This window comes from Egretta garzetta, unplaced genomic scaffold (genome assembly GCF_000687185.1).
Source record: "Egretta garzetta isolate BGI_Z169 unplaced genomic scaffold, ASM68718v1 scaffold287, whole genome shotgun sequence".
Lineage (NCBI taxonomy): Eukaryota > Metazoa > Chordata > Aves > Pelecaniformes > Ardeidae > Egretta > Egretta garzetta.
This window is the reverse complement of record NW_009260435.1, coordinates 3,811,529-3,831,022: the sequence shown is the minus strand read 5'-3', so window position 1 is coordinate 3,831,022 and position 19,494 is coordinate 3,811,529. Positions and strand designations below refer to the sequence as shown.

General features: G+C 39.9%; 1 protein-coding gene across 1 annotated transcript; it reads right to left on the bottom strand.

The window, feature by feature from the left end:
• Positions 1-2,254: 2,254 nt before the first annotated feature.
• Positions 2,255-16,162, bottom strand: CHRNB4 (cholinergic receptor nicotinic beta 4 subunit). The gene is made up of 6 exons (XM_009643933.2): positions 15,934-16,162; positions 11,138-11,283; positions 9,316-9,360; positions 9,080-9,189; positions 5,064-6,036; positions 2,255-2,986 (listed from the first exon to the last, which is right to left on the bottom strand). Exons 1-6 carry the CDS (start codon positions 15,986-15,988, stop codon positions 2,846-2,848), a joined length of 1,470 nt encoding a protein of 489 aa, XP_009642228.1. The 5' UTR covers positions 15,989-16,162; the 3' UTR covers positions 2,255-2,845.
• Between the last annotated feature and the right edge of the window lie 3,332 nt (positions 16,163-19,494).

Sequence of the window (19,494 nt, the reverse complement as noted above, 5' to 3'; positions counted from 1 at the left end):
CTCTTGATTAAAAAAGGAATGAGGTTGCCACAGCGTACGGAAAGCACCAGAGCCCATCGTTCCCTGGATGAAGAGCTGTAGTTCTTCAGGGATCTCCCTGGGGCCAGGGATGTGCTTTTTGAAAGCTTTTTCTGGGTTTGTCAAGTCAGGCCTCCATCTGCCTGTGCTCTGTGTTAGCTGCTAGCTGAGCTGCCAAATCCTTTCTGAAACTTTTGTCTGTGCTGGGAATAATTTATCTGAAGGCTGCAGTTAGGGAGCCAAGCATTGTCAGTCATTACTGCTCATAAAGATAAAGCCAGCTATGAAATGGGAGTGCTGGAGGCCTCATTTCAGTTGCATTCAGGCAGTGAGGAGTAGGATAAGAACAGAAAGAAGGGACCAGGGAGAGGAATAGTAATTGGCAAGAGGGTGAGAGCAGGACACGGCCAAAAGTGCTTTGGGTGCTGGGTGAAAAGAGCAGAGAGAGGGGTCTCTGCTCTGCAGAGGTCCAGTGTAGCCAGGTGGACTGCAGGGTCCGCAGCTGACTTGCTGCACCCTTGGTTGCTTGGCTGGGTGAGGCCCTCTCCCTTTTGCCCTGCGGGAGTGTGTAGTAGCTCGCAAGAATATTTAAGTCTGTGCTGCCTCTTTCAGATTTGCTGTTCAGGGTTATTGTGGGATTTAAAGGGGCTTCACCTTTACACTGTCTGCGCGGTGCTGGCAGCTGCTCTGGCTTCCCTCTGGCTTCTCTGTAAGTGGAAAAAGCTGCTTAGCAGCTGGGGCAGTGTGTGCATGTGTGCTTGTGATGTTCTGTGCCACAGCAGCTCTCTGCATATAACCTAGCACAGATGAGCATCTCCCTGCATGAGTGAAGGCACCCCTCTGCTCCCAGGGGGCTGCCTGTGCCCCATCTCATCTCACAGCTGTTGTTTCAGTTGCCTGCAGAGAAATGGCTCTGCTCTCTAGGTTTGAGAAGAAGACATCTGAGACAGGGAAAGCAGGTTTGACCCATTTAAACTTTACACTGCCTGCCAGTCACCACCGGAAATGTCCAGAATGGTTAATGTTTGGGCAGTTGACCAGAGCCTTGCCACCCTCTGGGAGAGGGGGATGTGGCAGCTTCTGTGGTCACGCTTGCATTAATAGGGCTGTCCGGCAGTCATCCTTCACCTTCTTGCCCTGTCTTCAGCAATGGATACTGTTACAGTGCATAGAGGAAGCGGAATGGAAAGGGAGGATGACCATGTTACAACCATTCCTTCTTCTAGCATATGACCTAAGGGAGGTGCTGGTGCTGCTTACATAGCCTCACCCACCCCACTTCTGATACTTTTTTCACTGCATCTCCCCTAGGCTGCCATGCACCAGGCCGTGCTGCAGTGCTCAGGGGTGGGTGTGTGGGGTGGTGGTGTGTGTGGCAGCCGTGCTGGGGAGTTCAGTGCATGGACAGGAAGAGGGTGAGTACAAGAATCGGCAAAGGCCCCAGAGTTGCTCTGAACAATTTGGAAGGTGTTGGTGTAGCTGTTCTGGCATGTCTAAATCTATGTGGTTATCTGTAGCTTCCTGGGAATATAGTGATCTAGGTAGAGATGTAGCTCGGTTTTGATGAGGGCAAATAGAGCCGGAGCTGTCTTCATCTGTGGCTTGTTGAAGAACACAGGTTTAGGTGTCAGCTAATACTCCCCTGGGACAGGTGAGCCCCAAATCCCCTTCACAAGTAAGTAGTGCATTTTAATAGTTTCATCACAGGCCATTAGTTGATTCTATCAGTGGTGGTAAAATTGTTACGCATTCTGACAACGCCCCAAGGAAAAGCTGAGATTGATTTAGCCTGGAAAATGCCAGAAGCCCACTTCTCTTTTTGCAGGTTATGAGCTACCTGGAACTAAGTGTGGTGGAATTGTACTGTGACAGGAGTCTGGGGCCTTGGTCTGTCTTTTGCCGAAGACTGTACATGTGTTATGTGCTTTCCTAGCTAATTTGTTGAGGATTATACTTAAATCCACATTAAAATTCCCCAGTAAAGCATGCAGGTATGTTTGTTCTCAGGCGTCTTCTCATTCCAACTGCCTTTCACAGTTGTCTTCTCTAGTTGCTTTCCTGTGCTCTTAGCCTTAGATTCATGAAAGTGCGTATGAACACCAGTTACGCGAGCTGTTAAAGTTGCAGGAACATTTCAGGACTAAATCTATATAAAGGAAAATTTTACTTTTTATTTTTATTTCATCATTGAACAGAGTGTATAAATGTTTGTTTATCTTCTATTAATTTTGCCTCTGTTGATCAATCAGCTATCAGAGGTGGCAAGGCAAGAAACCTATTAGGGATTACCTCAGAAGTATGTCTCTGTTTTTCAGTTGAGTTTTAAATATCATACTCAAACAGCTAAACAGTGATTCCACCTATAAAGCTCTTTATAAATCAGATACAAATAGTTTTGGTGCATTTGAAAGAATAAATGTCATAGCAATACCTTCTTTGTAATAGGGAAATTGCAGTATTCTAAGGAAAGAAAATGTCCTTCCTGAGGCAATCTATGTAAAATACTTTTTTAATAATAATCCTTGTGAACCAGGATGGCATATTGTACAGTAAACGCCTTCCTCTGTAATGTTGAGACTTCAAATAATTGAAAAAAGGGCCAAGATGTCACTAGAAGTACTGAACTCATTGGAAAAAGTAATAGTTTTCTGTTTGTTTTGGGTTTTTTCCCCATCACAACAAGTCATGTTCTACTTCCCATTTCCCTACTCTAAATCTGATATAAGAATAACTCGGCTGGCATCTCAGTTGGTGGATTTAACAGAGGGGAACTGAGAACAGAATGAGACCGAACATCCATGTAAGTATTGACAATTTTAAATGACAACTAAGGGTTCATGGCAGCAGTGTGGTTTTGAAAAAGTGGCTGCAGAAATAATCCAACAGTCCCCAGGACACAAACAAGGACGAATATCCAGAGAAACAGCCTGTCCACTACCATGGCAACATACTTCCAATCTTCAATGACCTGGAAGAAAAAGCCAATTAAAAATATTAGCAATTTGTCATATTCTTTTGCTCTTCCTTTTGCTAATGCTGAATTTTTGTTTATGAAAATAAAAGGAAATGAATCTCAAGGTTCAGGGAGTGAACTGACTTTAGGCTTAGGAAGGGGTTTTTCTCCTACAACCACTCTGGGCAGTGGAGAAAAATACTGTAAATATTTCTTAATTGTCTTGGATGCATCAAGTACTGAGCATGGCTGCCTGGTGGAAGCCGGTCCGGAAGGACCCACAGTATAATCCAATTAAGGAATTTTTTTCTTTAATTTTAGTTTGCAGGTGCTATTAATCTCAGTGGACAAAAATAGATGGTATTTACTGCTGATAAACAAGGTTAGCTTCAGAGTTCTTTTCTTATCAGCAGTCATCTTAATCAAGGGGCTTAATGCATATTAATACTGTTGCTTTTATTAAAATCCCTTCTTGCCTTGCATGTGTTGTCTGTGAAAGTCATGGCCTTAGATTCTGTTCTCAAACTGAAGTGACTATCAGGCTATTATTGTAAAGGGGGAATATATCAATCTTCATTTGCATCTCAGAAATTATTATTTTTTCCTCTCTCATTGATTCTGTTTACACATAGGACATCTTCACCTCAATGACTTTACCGTGCTTGTCAATTATCTCCTGTCTTCTATTAGAACATCACATATTTTTCCTTCACTGCGCACTCTTAATTTCCACTGCTGCTAATGGGAATTGTGCAATTCTGAAATTAGACTATAGTGAATGTACATGAACAGTTGTTATCAGACCATGATAATGAAGGAAGAAAGCAGAGATTAAAATTATGAATCTAGAAAAGTGATATGTAATACCAGAGGACCCTGTGTGAAAAGCATTCAATTAATTTTTATTGTATAAAATACCCTTGAAAATTGTTCTTAATATCAAGTGGAGGCTTTTTAGATCCTTTAGTATGCAACATGTTCTTGCAAGAATTCCTGAGCTATTAGAAAACTTTTTTTCTGCTTTATGAAGTCTGCTTCTGTTCAGTCAGTTTCAATGTTTACAAGCTCATGTCTAATGTTAATAGCTGATCTTCTTTATTTATATTGACAGTAATTTCAGCTAATAGAAAACATGAACTACTCAGCGGCATGCTCCTCAAGGGACTTCTGCAAGATCAGAAGCCAGACTTTATTTAATCTGCTTGGCTGAGGGAGGGAGAGCACAACAAGACTCTAGAGGACCTAGAGTCTGACTGGGATCTGGGTCAGGGAGGGGACACTGGTGGGTGTGAGGATGATTTTTCCTAACCATGTGTGCTTGTCTAAACAAAACTCTGAACCATATGAGTTTTTCCAGACATTATTCACGGTGTATTTACATCAGCTTTAGTGTGCTAGCTAGTAGCACATGGGTAAGGCAAGTGAATAGGGCAGCAGCTGCACTGCTTAAACACATTCTGGATTAAGTAGTTCTCATAGCCAATGATGAGGCTGATTTAACTCAAATGAAAGAAGTGTCAGCTCTGCTGTCATTAGGATTCCGATCTTGCCCATTGTGTTTGCCATATATATGGACAGATATCTTAGCCCAGAGTGGGTGTTTGCAAAGGCATTTTACCAATCTTACTAAATCCTCCTTCTGTGCACAGTTAGGTAAATAAATGCTTGAGTTGCAGGTAGATTGTTTCTGGTTAACATGGCCTGGCAATGGGCTGGGTCAGTCTTACTGAATACAATGCAGAAAAATATTATTTTTCTGACCTGGAATCGAATATTATTTTTTTCCCCTGACAAACACTACTTGAATGTGACAACACAGCTTTTTCAAGGGTGTTTCATGACTTACTGGGCAAACAACATTCTCTCTTTGTAGAAATAGCCATGTTACTTTCCAGGAGAGTATCAGCATTTACCAAATTGCTCTTCTTTTAACAGCAAAACATTTCTCCTCTTATAAGCTATAGCTAGAATCTCTCTAAAAACTTTAGAATAGCTAGGGAGTTCAAATATGCTTTCGGAAGAACAGCATGTTATAGGGGAGGACAGGAGATGAAATTTTGAAAGACCAGGATGATTTCTCATTGTTACTTACACTCTGGTCGTTGTCATCACTTTTCATGTGCTCTGCTATAAAACTGACTCCATCGATTGCTTCTTGGACTTCAGGAGAAAATTTCGTGCCTGTTCTCAGCCTAAAATCTCGATGACTGCTGACATTGTCAAGAGTCTCAGAGATTTTCATATCATATTTTTTGGTGGAGGCTGTATTCAAAAAATAGGTAGAGTTCTTGTAGAAGTCAGTTGGGTCCATACAAGGATTCTCTGCTTTTGTCTTTTTACAGTTGCACAGCTTTTGCCGGGGAGAATTATTTTCTGGACGCTTCATGAACAGATAGGCTGGGAGTCTTTCAAGGAAAACCAGCTTCACCCAAGGGGGCATAGTGTGAGTACTTGGAGATCTGTGGTGGACATTGAGTACACAGACACTGGTAACTATTGAGAAGGTCACTAGTACCATTGTAAACATGAGATACTTCCCAATCAGTGGAACGTCTAGAGATGTTGGAGGGACAATTTTGGAGATCAGCAGCAAGAACACAGTCAAGGCAAGCAACACAGATATGCATAAGGTCATTTTTTCACCACAGTCTGAAGGCAAGTAGAACACCAGGATGGCTAAGGATGTAATTAGCACACAGGGAATTATAAGATTGATCGTATAAAAGAGAGGTTTCCTTTTAATAATGAAGTCATATGTCACATCAACGTAACTGGGATCCAAAGGATTTACAGTCCTTCTTCCTGGGAGTGCTACAATGTCCCACTCTCCACTGGGTGTAAAGTCGTCCATGCTTGCCATGGAAGTTTTAAGCACCATATCAATTTCTGTATGATCATATGTCCAAGACCGGAACTTTAGTGTGCAGTTTTGTTGATCAAATGGGAAATGCTTAACTTCAATCTTGCAGGCACTCTTGTAAATGGCTGGTGGCAACCAGCGAATGCTTCCGTTATTCTTTACAATTGCATTTGTGTATAGCGAAACTTCATATGTGCCATCCGCACTAATGAAACAAGAGGAAAGGAAAAAGAGGGAAGATAATAAAACATTAAGAGGAAAACCAGTTCAAAGCACCAGCTCTCTGATATTCTTGGTCCCGTGGGCCTCAGTTGTTTCTAGAATCAAAGTTTAGAAATACTTTGATTTTGAAATCTATGTTGTATGGAGCTATAACTTGATAGGGAGATTAATATATGCATTTCTCCCAATCAGAGAACTGACATTTGGTCCAATACTAACAAAAATTATTTTATAAAGTTATTATTAAGTAATAAATATGCTTCTCTGTTTCACCCAAAGAACTCAAAAGTATTTTGTAAATGTTTGTAAAAGTAGTTAAGGCTTACTCTACCTCTGAAGGTGGAGCAAAAATGAGATCAGCCAGCATGAAAACGGAGGTACCTTTGATCTGTAGCACAGCCACTGCTAAGAGCACACAGTGATGCTCCTAAATGACTTGGACGAGGAAATAAGGATGAGCAGTGCTAGTTAGAAATGCAGGGAGAACGTAGGCAGAGGAAATGTAATTATATGGTTTATAATTTATCACATCACTCCAGTTTATGTTTACTTATTACAAAAGCAGAACAGACAAGCCACGGTGCTCTTAGTGCCCACAAATAATATCGGCTTTGTATCTCCTCCAACTGCCAAACTTCCACCAGGAGGGTCTTCCATGTTATGATGGGCCCTTTAATTCAGGGAGAAGACCAGTATCAATAGTCACAGTATTTTCTCCTGTCCAGTGTTTCTGAGCTGTTTAACCTATGAAGTATCCTGAGGTATATCTGTGAAGTGGCCAATTGCTGATAAATATTATTGAAATTCAGTGTTTCTGAGCGTATTCACTGCATCTCCTCAAGTGTGCTTTGCAACACCTTTCAAACTCAGCCAGTCAGGCTACCAAAGCGAAGTGTAACATTAGGAAGGAACAACTATTAGTAACTGTCTTTCCTGACAGACGAGGGAAACTCAAAAGTTTGTTCTGATGTCAATCAATTGCTTTTATTAAAACCTGGGTTAGCGACTTTGTTAGACTGCAAAGAGTCTAGATTAGATACATCCCACATGCCTTCCTTTAGATAAACAAATATCTATGTAAAGAAATGCACATAACCTAAAGGCAGTATGTTATTTGCAAAAATATAAGACCAAACTCACTGCAAGTGTAAACGAATGAAGTTCAACTGAGTATAGTTAAGTAGAACCCTTTTATTTGAGTGGAAATGTGCTCCTTAAGAGTAAATAAAAAGTCTAATGAATCACTTGTTTGTTGACAAGACATAATGGAAAACAGAGCTATTTCAGTGCCAAAGTTGATTTTTTTTTTTTTTTTTTTTTTCCCTAAGCAGGGTACTGCTACAAGTATCCAAGGCTTTGGAGGTGTAGCTGTTCTCCAGACCAGCTACATTTGGCTCTGGAAAGGGCTAATATTGCAAATCCTGGTGCCTGGCATTGTGCTGAGACCTTGTAGCTAATTCATGTAGGCAGTGAAACAACCAGATGCAGAAGCGAGTGGCTACAGCATACTAGGGTCATTAGTTCATTGCCAATAAAATGGCTGGGGTTTAGTAAAGAAATTCTATCTTATTTCTGACATGTCTGTATCTCCCTGAGTTAGATTTACTGTTACGCCGTACAATGTACTGGGTAGACTCCTGGGCTGAGAATATGTAGGTTCTTCTGCTGGGTGCCACTGGCTCAGCTGTGGGACAGAGGCTGGGCTGCTGGTGCTGTCCCAGCGTCCTCTGCAGTCTACATATGGACTGAGCTGTGGGGCACGAAGATGCTCTTTGTGTTTTCCTTAGCACCTTCTTGAACTGATTGATGCCTATGAAACACTGCTTCAGCAGCAGAAAGTTACAGGGCATTGTCCTTTGTCTAAAATTTTAATTTGAAACTTTGTACTAACGTAAGAATCCAATATGGTAAGGCTAAAAACTTGTTTAAAAATTCTTGTAAAACTGTTTCTTTCCATTCTTACAATCCATTAAATGGTATCATTTGGGGAGTAAGGAAGAAAGGAGTGGAGGGTGGTGGCAAAATTTACTAGAACAAGATTTGACCAGGCAGAGTACATTCTAATCCACTGGCTGAATTATTTTGTGACTAATACAATAGTTTTAAGTATTTCTCAAATCTGATTTTCAGGAGTAGGATTCCAGGGACTTAACTCAGTTATATATAAACTTCCTAGGTTTCCCATCTGTATATGTTTATCAACTGTCATGTGTTCATGAATTCATTAGTTTTCAAAGTATCATGAAAGTGTATTATAAATTTTTATTATTTTTGTTTCCCAAAGACTTGTTACCATCTATTTCAAGGCTTTGCTAGAGACTTAAAAACAAAACAAAAAAATGCCCCAAACAAAATTGGCAGTTAGCTGTTTGAACAAACTGAAGTATGGTCTAGCATCAAGCTTTTCTGTTTCTCAGTACTGTAAAACAACAGGGTCAAATTTTGACAGATTTATTATGTATTCTTACATTGATTTTTTAGTGCTTTATGAAAATAAAACATAATTTGGTTTTGCAAATGAATATTAACTCATGGAGTTCTGGTACCTGTGAACTTTGTAAGAGATTTATGTCCTGGAGTCTGTGGTGGAAGTGGTGGGGAAGAAGGAGACAAAAATGTAGCTCAGAACCTAAGATGGCCAACAGAATTCCAGCTGTCTTGTCTTCTTGCAAACATGACCAGTGTATGGCTGCGCTTGTACTTACAATTCATGCTTTCCATATAGTCTGGCTTGATATAGATCTGTGTCTCAATTGTGAGCCTTGCAATGGATCCTCTGGTGTTGTAACAGCTCACTCTGCAGATGTGCTCCAGGGCTGCTGGCATTTCTTTAACCAGAGCCCTGATTTTACTAAAATTATCTTTGAGGACGGTACCCCAGCCAGATACACTTGATACTGGCTAAAAGTTACAAAATTCAGTTTTAGAATTCTATCAGACCTACTTCATTGGTTCTGGTGCTTGTTCCTTGATACATGGTTAAAATTTTGTTCACTGTCTGCATAAACTACAAAAGTTTTACTTACTTATTGTAAAGCACAATGTCTGGCAACCAGATGTGTTTTGCAGGTATTCTCAGTTTATTTATTCCTTCATAGTCAGACGGCTTCCAAGCCAAACGATAATCAATCCACTCCTAAGAGAAGAATTGTACAGTAGTGATGGGAGTATCCAGACCAGCACTAACAAAGCAATCACTGTGATGGAGTGAAAGCAGTCATATTTGTGGTTTGCAAGAGCATGCCGCTGTTGGTTTGGTTACCTGGTTCAGCCAGACATTTGTAGTCATGATCTGCTCCCGTTCATTCTGCAGGGAAAAAGAGAGAAAAGTTGTCCTCTAAAATGTTTCGCTTTATTGCAGTAATAAAATTTATTAGTGGGTTTTTGAGGATATTTCCAACTGCGCAGCATGGTTTCCTCTATATTTCAAGACAGGCATTGCTCTGCTGGTAAGATGGCCAGTAGTGTGCACATACTGATGGGAAGCAGTAACCCCACAAGTGTAGAACTCCAAGTGGCTTTTAACAAGGACAGTTGTTACTGGAGTGAGTGTGGCTATTTGGGAACAATTACCACCATCCTGCCAAGCTGATTTCCGCCCCTATGTGGATTTGATTTGAAACAGAAAGCACACTTGACCACCAGGAAAGCCTGGATTAATTTATGTGAGGTTTATGTACGGTCTGCCATGTAAGCTCTCAGCTGGCAGGCTCTGCTTCACGGAACAGCTGTCTCTCTGGACAGCAGTCCAGAAGTGTCTCTGCAGCAGATCTGTGTGGCTGGGACTCTACTGAAGGGACAAGATAGGAGGCCAAAGAGTCAGGAGGATTTCTGTAGGAAAAAAAGTTAATTCTCCCAACCTAAAGATGCTTGAGGTTGTTAGAGCTTGTAAGACACCTAATTTTGCTTTCTGCTTGAAGACTGGGGATATAGAGGGATAGGGACTGAGATGTGCCGTTCTCCATCCTTGCCCATTCATCTACTCTGCTTAGGTTGTTGATCGCTGGGGTCTGTGGGGGTAAGATACCTCGCTTTTTATGCCCAGAATCTGAAGTCTGGGAGGACACTGTGCTAGTGGTGGCAGTGCACTGTGTCCAGGTGGAATTCTCCAGGAGAGAGGGAGCACTTGTCCCTGAGTTATCTAGTATACATGACAGTATATCCTGTATAAATCAGCCTGCACGTGTATGTGAAAGCTCATCTGTTTGCACAGCTTCCCATATGTTCCATCAGTGTGTCTCTCTTTTCCTTTTGAATTTCAGAATATAAATTACATAGGGTCTCCTAAAGTTTGCATCAGTCAAGTCACTGGCTCATACACAAATTCTGGCAAGGAGGCAGTCATCTGTATCCTCTATTTCATCCAGGGAGAGAGCAACAGAGTTGAAAGTCCTGATTCAGGAATTATTCCCACTGATGTGCTGGATCTTGTTCCCACTGCAGTTAATGCTAAACCTCTCTTGGCATTGAGGTGTGTATTTGTACCTTGGAAGAACTGTTAAATACATGCTAACTTTGTGAGTGGTCTTTCAGACCCATTGAAGTAATTTTTATTGAATATGAGGAGTTGCTTACATGAGGATTGTTTTAACCGTGTTAAGCTATTCCAGCTGGAACTGATGTGTCTTTTTCTTTACAACATTTCACTACTCTTTGCTGATATGCCTGATATGCCATGAGATTTTCAGCTGGCTTCATAGCTTGTTTTCAGGCCATTCAACCATGTTTCTTTCATGCAAGCAGCAGAAGATGGTTTAACGTTGTGTACACAGTCTAGGATAGATCCTGACCTGGTGTAACTTACTGTACTGAAATCAGTGGAATGATTTTGATTTTTTGATCAATGGAATTTTATTGGATGAAGATCTGACCACTGTCCTTTATTGCTTAGGCATAGATTGATCTCCCTGTTGTAGCTGCATTCTGAAGTATAAAACCAGTAAATCGCATGTATGGGCCCTGCCTACTAAGTAGTATTATGTAAACTAGAAAATAACAGGGACATAGTAATACCAATATGACTTTTACTTAGAGTGCTGTGCGGGTAGTAATGAATGAAAAGGCATAGCCTAATTTGGACTTACCACGCTGATGAGCTGGGCCAGGGAAACCTGCAGTTCTATGGATACCAACTGGGATGAGTTGACGGCTGGTCGAATTAACTTATTGTACCTGTCAGGATTCAGTAGGTGGTTCATTAGCTTTTCTTCAGCATCTGCTGCAGTGCTCCCTGTAAAACATCATGTAGCAGGATTGTGGAAGGGAGGCCAAGTGACATGATGTAGGGATCACAGAATTTCTGTGCATCAAATCATCTTCATGAAATAATAAGGGCTTTTGATTTTCTAAAGACTGTAGGCTTGTGTGAACAGAAGGATGTGGTGCTTGCACCAGTACCTTTTATGCTGAAGTTGACTATCTTAGAGAGTAGATCAAAGCAGATAAATTGGAACTCTTTGGTTTTTTTCACAGTAAAATGTGAAGCTCAAATTGATAGACACTTTTGGGAATACATTAAGAAATAGAAAATGGGAGCAAACCACCCTCTTAATAACAAAGGAAGAACATTTCAGTGATCTAAATGCAGGGAGTCTGGTTGTGACTTCTCTCTTTAGTATTGTAGGAGACAGAGTTGCAGGCACATATACAAATTGAAAAACTCTGATCTGTGTAGGGGAAACCAGGGGATGAGCTGCAGGAGTCATAAGGGTATTTTAATGATTGGGAGCTCTTTGGTAGCTAGTGATGTTTCTGTTTCAGAATGATGTTATTTGAAAACCTGAGGCAGTATGTAAGCCTTATTTTATATGGAAACAGAACCTGATTTATGGACTAGCACAAATACTTTAAATCTTAGATGGCCAAAGCTGGAGTTCAGTGACTGCAAAATATAGTATCTGCAGGATACTATCAAATAAGCCTGAACATTCTCTGTGGAGCAGAACAGCTTATGGCAAAACCCCAGAGGTAACTGCATCTGTTCCCATGTTTTTGCATGAGCTTTTAAAAGCCATTCTAGTGAACTCTTCAAACCACTATTGGCCACAAAATAATAATACTGATGACTAAGGTCCTGGTAACATCCTGCCAACAGAATTGACCCAGAGAGATTCTGCTGTATGTCGAGTAATTCTGTGTTGTGTCATACAGCTGACAGTGATGGACACAGGTGTTAATGAAAACAGATTCTAATCCAATTGATAGAACAATTCTTCCATGGGAAAGGACACTTAACCCTAGATACTGCAGAAATGAGGATAATGTCCCTACAGCATACTTGCTTTGTTATTCCCCAGAGAGGTTCCACACAGTAAAAAACACTGGCCATGCAAGTATTTGAAATTTGTGGTACATTAATTGGTTCTGGTTTTTTATGTGTGGCATATCCATGAGATGCAGAAAGAGGCAGACATCAAAAGGCCAGGATCACATAAGCAGCCAAAGTTTGTGTGCATTTCTAGAAGGTGGCTAGTTTCCGTGTGTACTGGGCTGTAAGTTGCTAGGGGGAATAAGTTTCTCTCAAACTTGGTACTTCCACTCAGATTAAAAAAATACCATAAGAGCTTCTTGTTTCTGACCCAGTAAGAAAGTGGAGAGACATAAAAGGAAACATAATCAAACAGATTTTTCACATCTAAGAACCAGCTTTTACTCAAGCTCTGGGGAAAGGTTGAAGGAAACACCAGGCTTGTTTTAATTCTTTTAAGACCAGGATATGCTATGGCATTGGTATTACAAATTTTGTCACATATGCTTAACTATAACATTGTTCTTCAGAATAGGCTTCTTAAATACTTCCCAAGCCATTTAGGAAAACAAATTTGGATAAATACGTCTGTGTTTGTCGGGTCAGTTTGATTTTTAAGTCACACTTGCTTTCTACCTCTCTGCAAGTCATTATAAAAGCCCTAGTACCATGTGATATTTTAATATTACATTCATTCTTAATGTAAGCCTGCCTAATCAAAGGCTTATCAATCTAGAGCTATGCTGATCCTTGCTAAGCTCCAGGTTCTGTTTTAACTTATGTATTGCAATCAAGATAGAGCTAAATTTGATACTGTGAGAAAATGGGCCTACACTTTAGGAATTAATTGTTCTGTGTTTATAAAGATAGGTGAGAAGCCTTTTGGTAGCTAAAGAGAGAATCTTGGTTAAAGTTATTTTATTTTGTTTTGTTTGTTGGTTGTTTTTTTTAACAAACATTACCTGCTGTTGCATATTTAAGTGACATAAGCAGATGGCTGTAATTCAAATATAAATGGTCATTTGGTTTGTTTCATACAGTGGTCACTGAATGCTGCTAGCAAAGATAGTGACTTGTTTGAATTGTTAAATATGTTTTCACTGTCTGCCATATTTTTCTGTAAATATTTTAGCATGTGGAGTATTTGCTAAACAGCAAGTAAGAAGTAGAAACTGCAGAATATTTGCAGAAAGCTAATTCTGAATTTGTAATAATCCTATTCTCTGAAACCTGGTTTTAGCAATCATAGTCGTCTGGTCTGCAAATCAAAACATACTGTGGGGTCTGCATGTCTGATGAGAACAGTTCAGATTTCAAAGTACTGACTCTGTCAATAAACTTTATGATGATGAATGACAGGCCATGACTTGATTATAAAAAATGATTTGTTAAATAATGAATCCCTTTAAGAAATTATCACCTGTTTTTAGGGGAGGGGTTCCTGTAATGAATAATTCTTTATAAAATTGCCATCCCATCCCAATGTTTAAATAACTTAATCATCAGAAATAGAGATCGAAGGGGCTACTCTGTCATCTCACTCAGATGCCTATATCAAATACCACTAGATGTCAGCAGTGCACTGCCTTAAAGATTGCTAAAGCCACTCTCTGTAAATAACGTGTAAAAATGAGTGATTCTTGTATAATTTTTATAATCTATTTTCCATTACCAATCTACATATTAACCAGACGGCACCTAATGGGAACAAAATTACCAGGCTTTCAAGTTCATCTTTATATGCATTTTATGATGTTAGTAGCCATGCATTTGAAACTCCTCTTTTTCCTCTCAGAGTTGGGAGAAATGGAAGTGCACAGTTTCCCTCACAAAATGTTTTTTTTTTTTTCCTAACTAGCAGTAATCACCAAAAATGTTACAGAGGGTAGACTGATGCTTTTAGGCAAACGATTTTTAACAAGAATGATGAAGCAGTCCTAATTTGGGGGTGGAGTATTTTTGTGTACTGAAAGCAGTAATAGAGAAAACACATTGGGGTGGATCCTGAGCTAGGGAAATTGTTTTAGCTTCACTGAACACGCTACACATCTGCTCTATGACAAGGAGAGCAAATTGCAACATAACTTGCAGGACATGTTCTGCAGTAAGTTTGTTTTCTCTGTGGGAATATGACCATTAAAAAAAAATAGCATGAGAATGCTTCCAATTTCACAATGGAAGAAACAAAACCAGACTTCATTCACTCCCCTGTGCAAATTTTCCCTTTTACATGGCCTAATTTAAATATATCAAATGAATAACTAGTCATCCTCTGTTATGTTGTTTATTTTCAGTGTAGTGATAAACATGTTGGAGGGATTTCCACAAAACAGAACAAGGAGCAATGCTGACAAATAGAGGCAAGTGCACTGTTATCACTGTCTAAATTACAAAATTTAACATAGGGCACGTTTCCTCCATTTCCCTGACTTCAGTTTCTTTAATAAATGTTGAAATAACATTTGTTTAGAAATAATATATTGTAGCATAGATTATAATTTTTGGTCTTTCCTCTCTCATGAATAAGTTATGTGGACAATGGTGACATACCAAATTGCCATCTGTAACTAGTAAAGAGCAAGCAAGAAGCAGCAATAAGAGAATCCCATTATCTTCTCTGAAATCACTTTGTGATGTTGTTAGTTCTCAGTATACTCTTGAGTAAAAAGATTTATAAAAGCTTTTAGAACAATGCATGCTAATTTGGAATGCTTATTGTTGCAATGGAATTAGTGGTGAATTTACTGTATTTTAAAGACTATTTTAATTTCTACACTGAAATTTATGCAAATAAAAAGGAAATACTAATGGGTTTAAGATGGCGTAATCTAAGAATCTAAAGTAGGGCCTCACTCTTAATTTGTTACAAAGCAGATGGTTTCTAAAGTTGTCTTTCAGTGATTGAAGAAACAAAACAACCCTGGGATGAATACATAATTATGGGAAAGATGTGATTTTTGTCTTGGTTCAATTTCAGCCAGTTTCACTTCGAACACTTCAGTGGAGCCCCTCCGTGGGAAGAAGCTCCCACAGTAAATGCACTATTTCATGCTGCTGTCGAGCTGTGCGTGTTGGCTAAAACATATGCAAGAAATCCTGATGGGCTAAAGAAGATGTTCTTAATGTATGTTTGCTTTTTTAAAGCATGTATTTACATATTTCAACTTAATTTAGGCTATTTACATACTAATCAAACAATTAGGAAGTATGAACTTTGCAAAATATTTGAACTTGAGCTAATAATTGTAGAGGGATGAGATCTGTCTTATTTATGGCTCATGTCATGGTTCATTTTTTATTTTTTCACTCTCAGCACAATACCTGCTTTTCCCATCACAGATGATCCTGATATCATCTAAAGGGATATTATTTAGTGATTATCATTGTCATCTCCTACCATTCTGTCATTTTATGTCCAACTTACTGTCTGCCCACATCCATCGTAGTGGATTTGCTGATACCAAACAAGCCAGAAACAACACTAAAATGATCAATTTCATTCATCCTCTTAAAGTCGCAACCTACCGAAGTGTTAGTTATAAATTGTCTGAGAGCTTATATCACAGTCCGATCTCCTAGCCCTGAAAGCTGTCGCTGTTCTGCAAGCTGTATCTGAAAGAAAAGATCACTTACCGTTAAAATAAAAGGAGCCCACCACAAAGAGAAAGAGGGTGTACGTATTCCTCATGGCAATAATACAAAGACGTGGATTACTGTTCTTCAGTTAAGACAGCTGGCAATAGGCTCTGTTGTCAGGGATGCACAAGGAAGAGATGTAAAAGCAAACCTGAGTCTTGGAGGTATTAAATGCCTGGAAAGAGACAGACAGTAGGACCTGGCAGAAGCATTCTGCAAAGTGGAGTTTTCGTGAGCATAATGGTCCCTCCCCCTTTGCAGCTGTTTAAAGAGCTTTGTGAAGAGGAAAAGCACATAAGAAGAGGGAACATAATGTGATAATGTTGAGTAAGAGGAAATGAAAAAGCCAGCTAAGGAACATGATCTGCAAAACCCAACTGCTTACTTCTTGCTACTAGATAACATTTAGAAGGCTTTCTGGTTAGTAAGTGCAATGGGTGGGAATAGCTGTGTGGGAAGAGCTGCATATTACATTGTGCCATAGGATCTCTTAGTGAAACACGTCAATAAATTATAGCCCTAGCAGAAACTAATTTTCTGTGTCAAGAGGAAAAGTTGATTGCCTAGTGCTAATACTTTTCCACTCCAAGGCCCACACATGTGATCTCTCTAAACTAGAACTCCAAAAGGCTTTTTGGGAGTGGTAGGAGAGGAACAGAGAATTTGTTGTCATTAGCATTTGACAGGATTTTAAAAAGAAAGCTAAGGCAGCCTGTTGAGAAATAGCAATTGCTATAAAGACATTCCAGAGGAAGCAGAGTATAGAGTATCATGTGTTTTGGGACTTGCCATGGGAAGATTTGTGTAGAAGGAAGGGGAAAGAAGATCTTAAATGCACTTGGCAAGCACTGTAGGACAGGCTGAAGTCCCTGGATAAAAAAAAAAAAAAAGGTGCTAATCTTCTGAGTACTGTTTTATCTCCATATTGAGGTTCCTCTCTGCTTTAGCTGGCCACAGGTTGCAGTTCTGCCCTTGTCTCATCTCCTAGCAGTCCAACACCATTGGCTAGGATGGAGGCATAATGGATTTACCAGCATAACATACCAGACTTCTGCATCTAGCACAGTTGCTACCTGATTGGGGTTATTTGGAGAAGGTCACCTGCTGCTGTTTTTAGGCAAGTTGTCAATGTAGTGTTGAACAACTCATTGCCTTCTCCCTAAGAATTTTAGCCACCTTCTTTTTTCACTGAATAGGGCAGTATGTTACAACTTTGTTGTCTTTAAAGGAGCTTCCATCAGAGGTAGCCCAATATGTAAAAAGACTACTAAAATTTTTGGTAATTGTACTATCTACAATCTATGTAACTTCTCGAAACAGTCTATTATTTTTGTCTCATTTCTTTAGAGTAGGAGGATGGATTCAGTGAGGTAAGTGGAAAAGCACTCACTGCATGGACTTCTACTTGGATGAAACAAACTGTTACAAGTCAGCTTTGATGAAGTGGCTTGTGCTGTTGCCTTCCATTATTCTAAAAACTCAAGGTATGTCAACTATACCGTATCCTCCACTGAGGGTTCCCAGCAGTTCTTTAAAAAGCTCACAGCCCTCTACCATAAGAATGATGGCTTGTACATTCTCACCTTTCTTCACCTGCAATTTCAGATAATTTCCTTTAATATACCTTTAAGATAACACCCTCAGTTATAATTTCTCAGGTTTTATAGTGGTTTTAACTTTAAAAAATATAAAACTTTGATCTCTTATAGATCCTAAACTTTTATACTTCTACATGTGATCACTTTGTTTACAGGTGGATTTATTGCATCTTAATAGTATGCAAATACCTCAGGTGATAAAAAGTTGTGGACTATGTAGAAATTGAAGGTTGATAATTTCTGTACACTCAGAAAAATTTTACAGCACACTGTTGCCTTATTGTTAGCCATACCAACATAAATGTGCTGGTTTTGTTGGTTATCTTAATGATCAGGTCCAGCCTGGTATCAGAGACCCCCTGTGCTGGCTCCTGCCTGTTATTTTAAGTCTTTTTTTGTGCTTTCATCACTTCCTTTTCCCTCTTATTTGCTGTTAGCTGGAATTGTATTAAATTTGGCTTGTTTAACCTGGAGAAGAGAAGGCTCCAGGGAGACCTTAGTGTGGCCTTTCAGTACTTAAAAGGGGACAGACTTTTTAATAGGGCCTGTGGCAATAGCACAAGGGACTATGGTTTTATACGAAAAGAAGGTAGATTCAGACTAGGTGTAAGGAAGAAATTTTTTATGATGAGGATGGTGAAACACTGAAGTGGGTTGCCCAGAGAGGTGGTAGATGCCCCATCCCTGGAAACATTCAGGGTGAGGTTGGACAGGGCTCTGAGTGACCTGATCTGGTTGAAGATGTCCCTGCTCATTGCAGGGGGTGGACCTTGAAAGGTCCCTTTCAACCCAAACCATTGTATGATTCTAAATGGGAGTTAGAATTCTTACCTCAAAGTAGCGTGGGAACTGAGGGGAAGGAGAGTGGTTTCAGTGAGACAAACAAGAGGAACAGTCATTGTGGGGACATCTACTTGGATGAAAAAAGCTGGTGCAATCCTAGTGAATGCATGTGAATAGAATAACTTCATGAAAATTTAACACTGTTTATTTGCTTGTAATAGTCACAAACCCCAGGAGGTGTGTCCCAAGAAAAGTGTTTATGAGCCCTCCACTTCTTGCTTCTCACTACAGTGTGCTTGGCTTGTACCCTATCAGAGGCTTGTACGGTCAAAGACCTTGCTACACTCTTGAGCCTGCTGGGCAATGTCGTCTTTCATAATGTATAGGGAATGGCTCTCAAAGATCTGTGCCTTCAGTTACTAAGGGTATGTTTGAGCAAAATACCAGTCTGCAGAGGAAGAAAGACTACACCTGTTTCTCTGTTTTTACTTAATGATATCTGACCTATTTCTCCTCAAAGGCAAATCTTCCATCTGCTAACCCAGCCTCTGTGCTTTTGCGCGGTTACAGGAGTAACAGATCTATGGACCCTGAAGTCACTGTGCATGTACCATCTATGCTGCTTGATGCTTGAGAGTTAAGTAGCAGCTCAAGGTATAACAAAACAGATTGGGATTGCTTCACCAAAGCAGTGGGCCATCACAGAGCCAAAGGGTCACAGATCATTCACTGATTGCACTATTTTTGCTGCTAAAGCTGAGATGGACAGGGAGAACTACCACAGCTGGCTTTCTTCTCTCTGACTATATTCCTTCCTTTGCCATTCACTTGTGTTCATTCATTCTGACAGATCACTGAAGGTTTTCCTTGATCACTTGTGCTATGCAATCGTTTTCCCTCCAGTGATGCTGCAGGATTCCATTTGTTCATTAAGTTGAGATCCTGAAATGAAAAGTCTTTTTAGTAGACATTAGCATATGTGATATTCTGGATTTGCATGTTAATGCACTGTGCAAGCATAGCAATAGCATGGCAGAGAGCCATCCACTGAGCTGGCTAGGGCTTTATTCCTGGTACTGTAATGCTTTGTATGCCATAGGGTATTAGAGCTCTTAGATGTATGGGGAATGCAAGATGTTCAAGTGCCCAGGAAAACTGGCAGTCCCCTTTTGTGGAT

Excerpts from the sequence above, each read along its gene's own strand:
- CHRNB4 (XM_009643933.2), bottom strand. The coding sequence starts at position 15,988 with ATGAGGAATACGTACACCCTCTTTCTCTTTGTGGTGGGCTCCTTTTAT. Across the intron at positions 9,190-9,315 it reads CAAATGTCTGGCTGAACCAG|GAGTGGATTGATTATCGTTT; the intron begins GTAACCAAACCA and ends TTCTTCTCTTAG. Across the intron at positions 2,987-5,063 it reads GTGATGACAACGACCAGAGT|GTCATTGAAGATTGGAAGTA; the intron begins GTAAGTAACAAT and ends TTTTTCTTCCAG.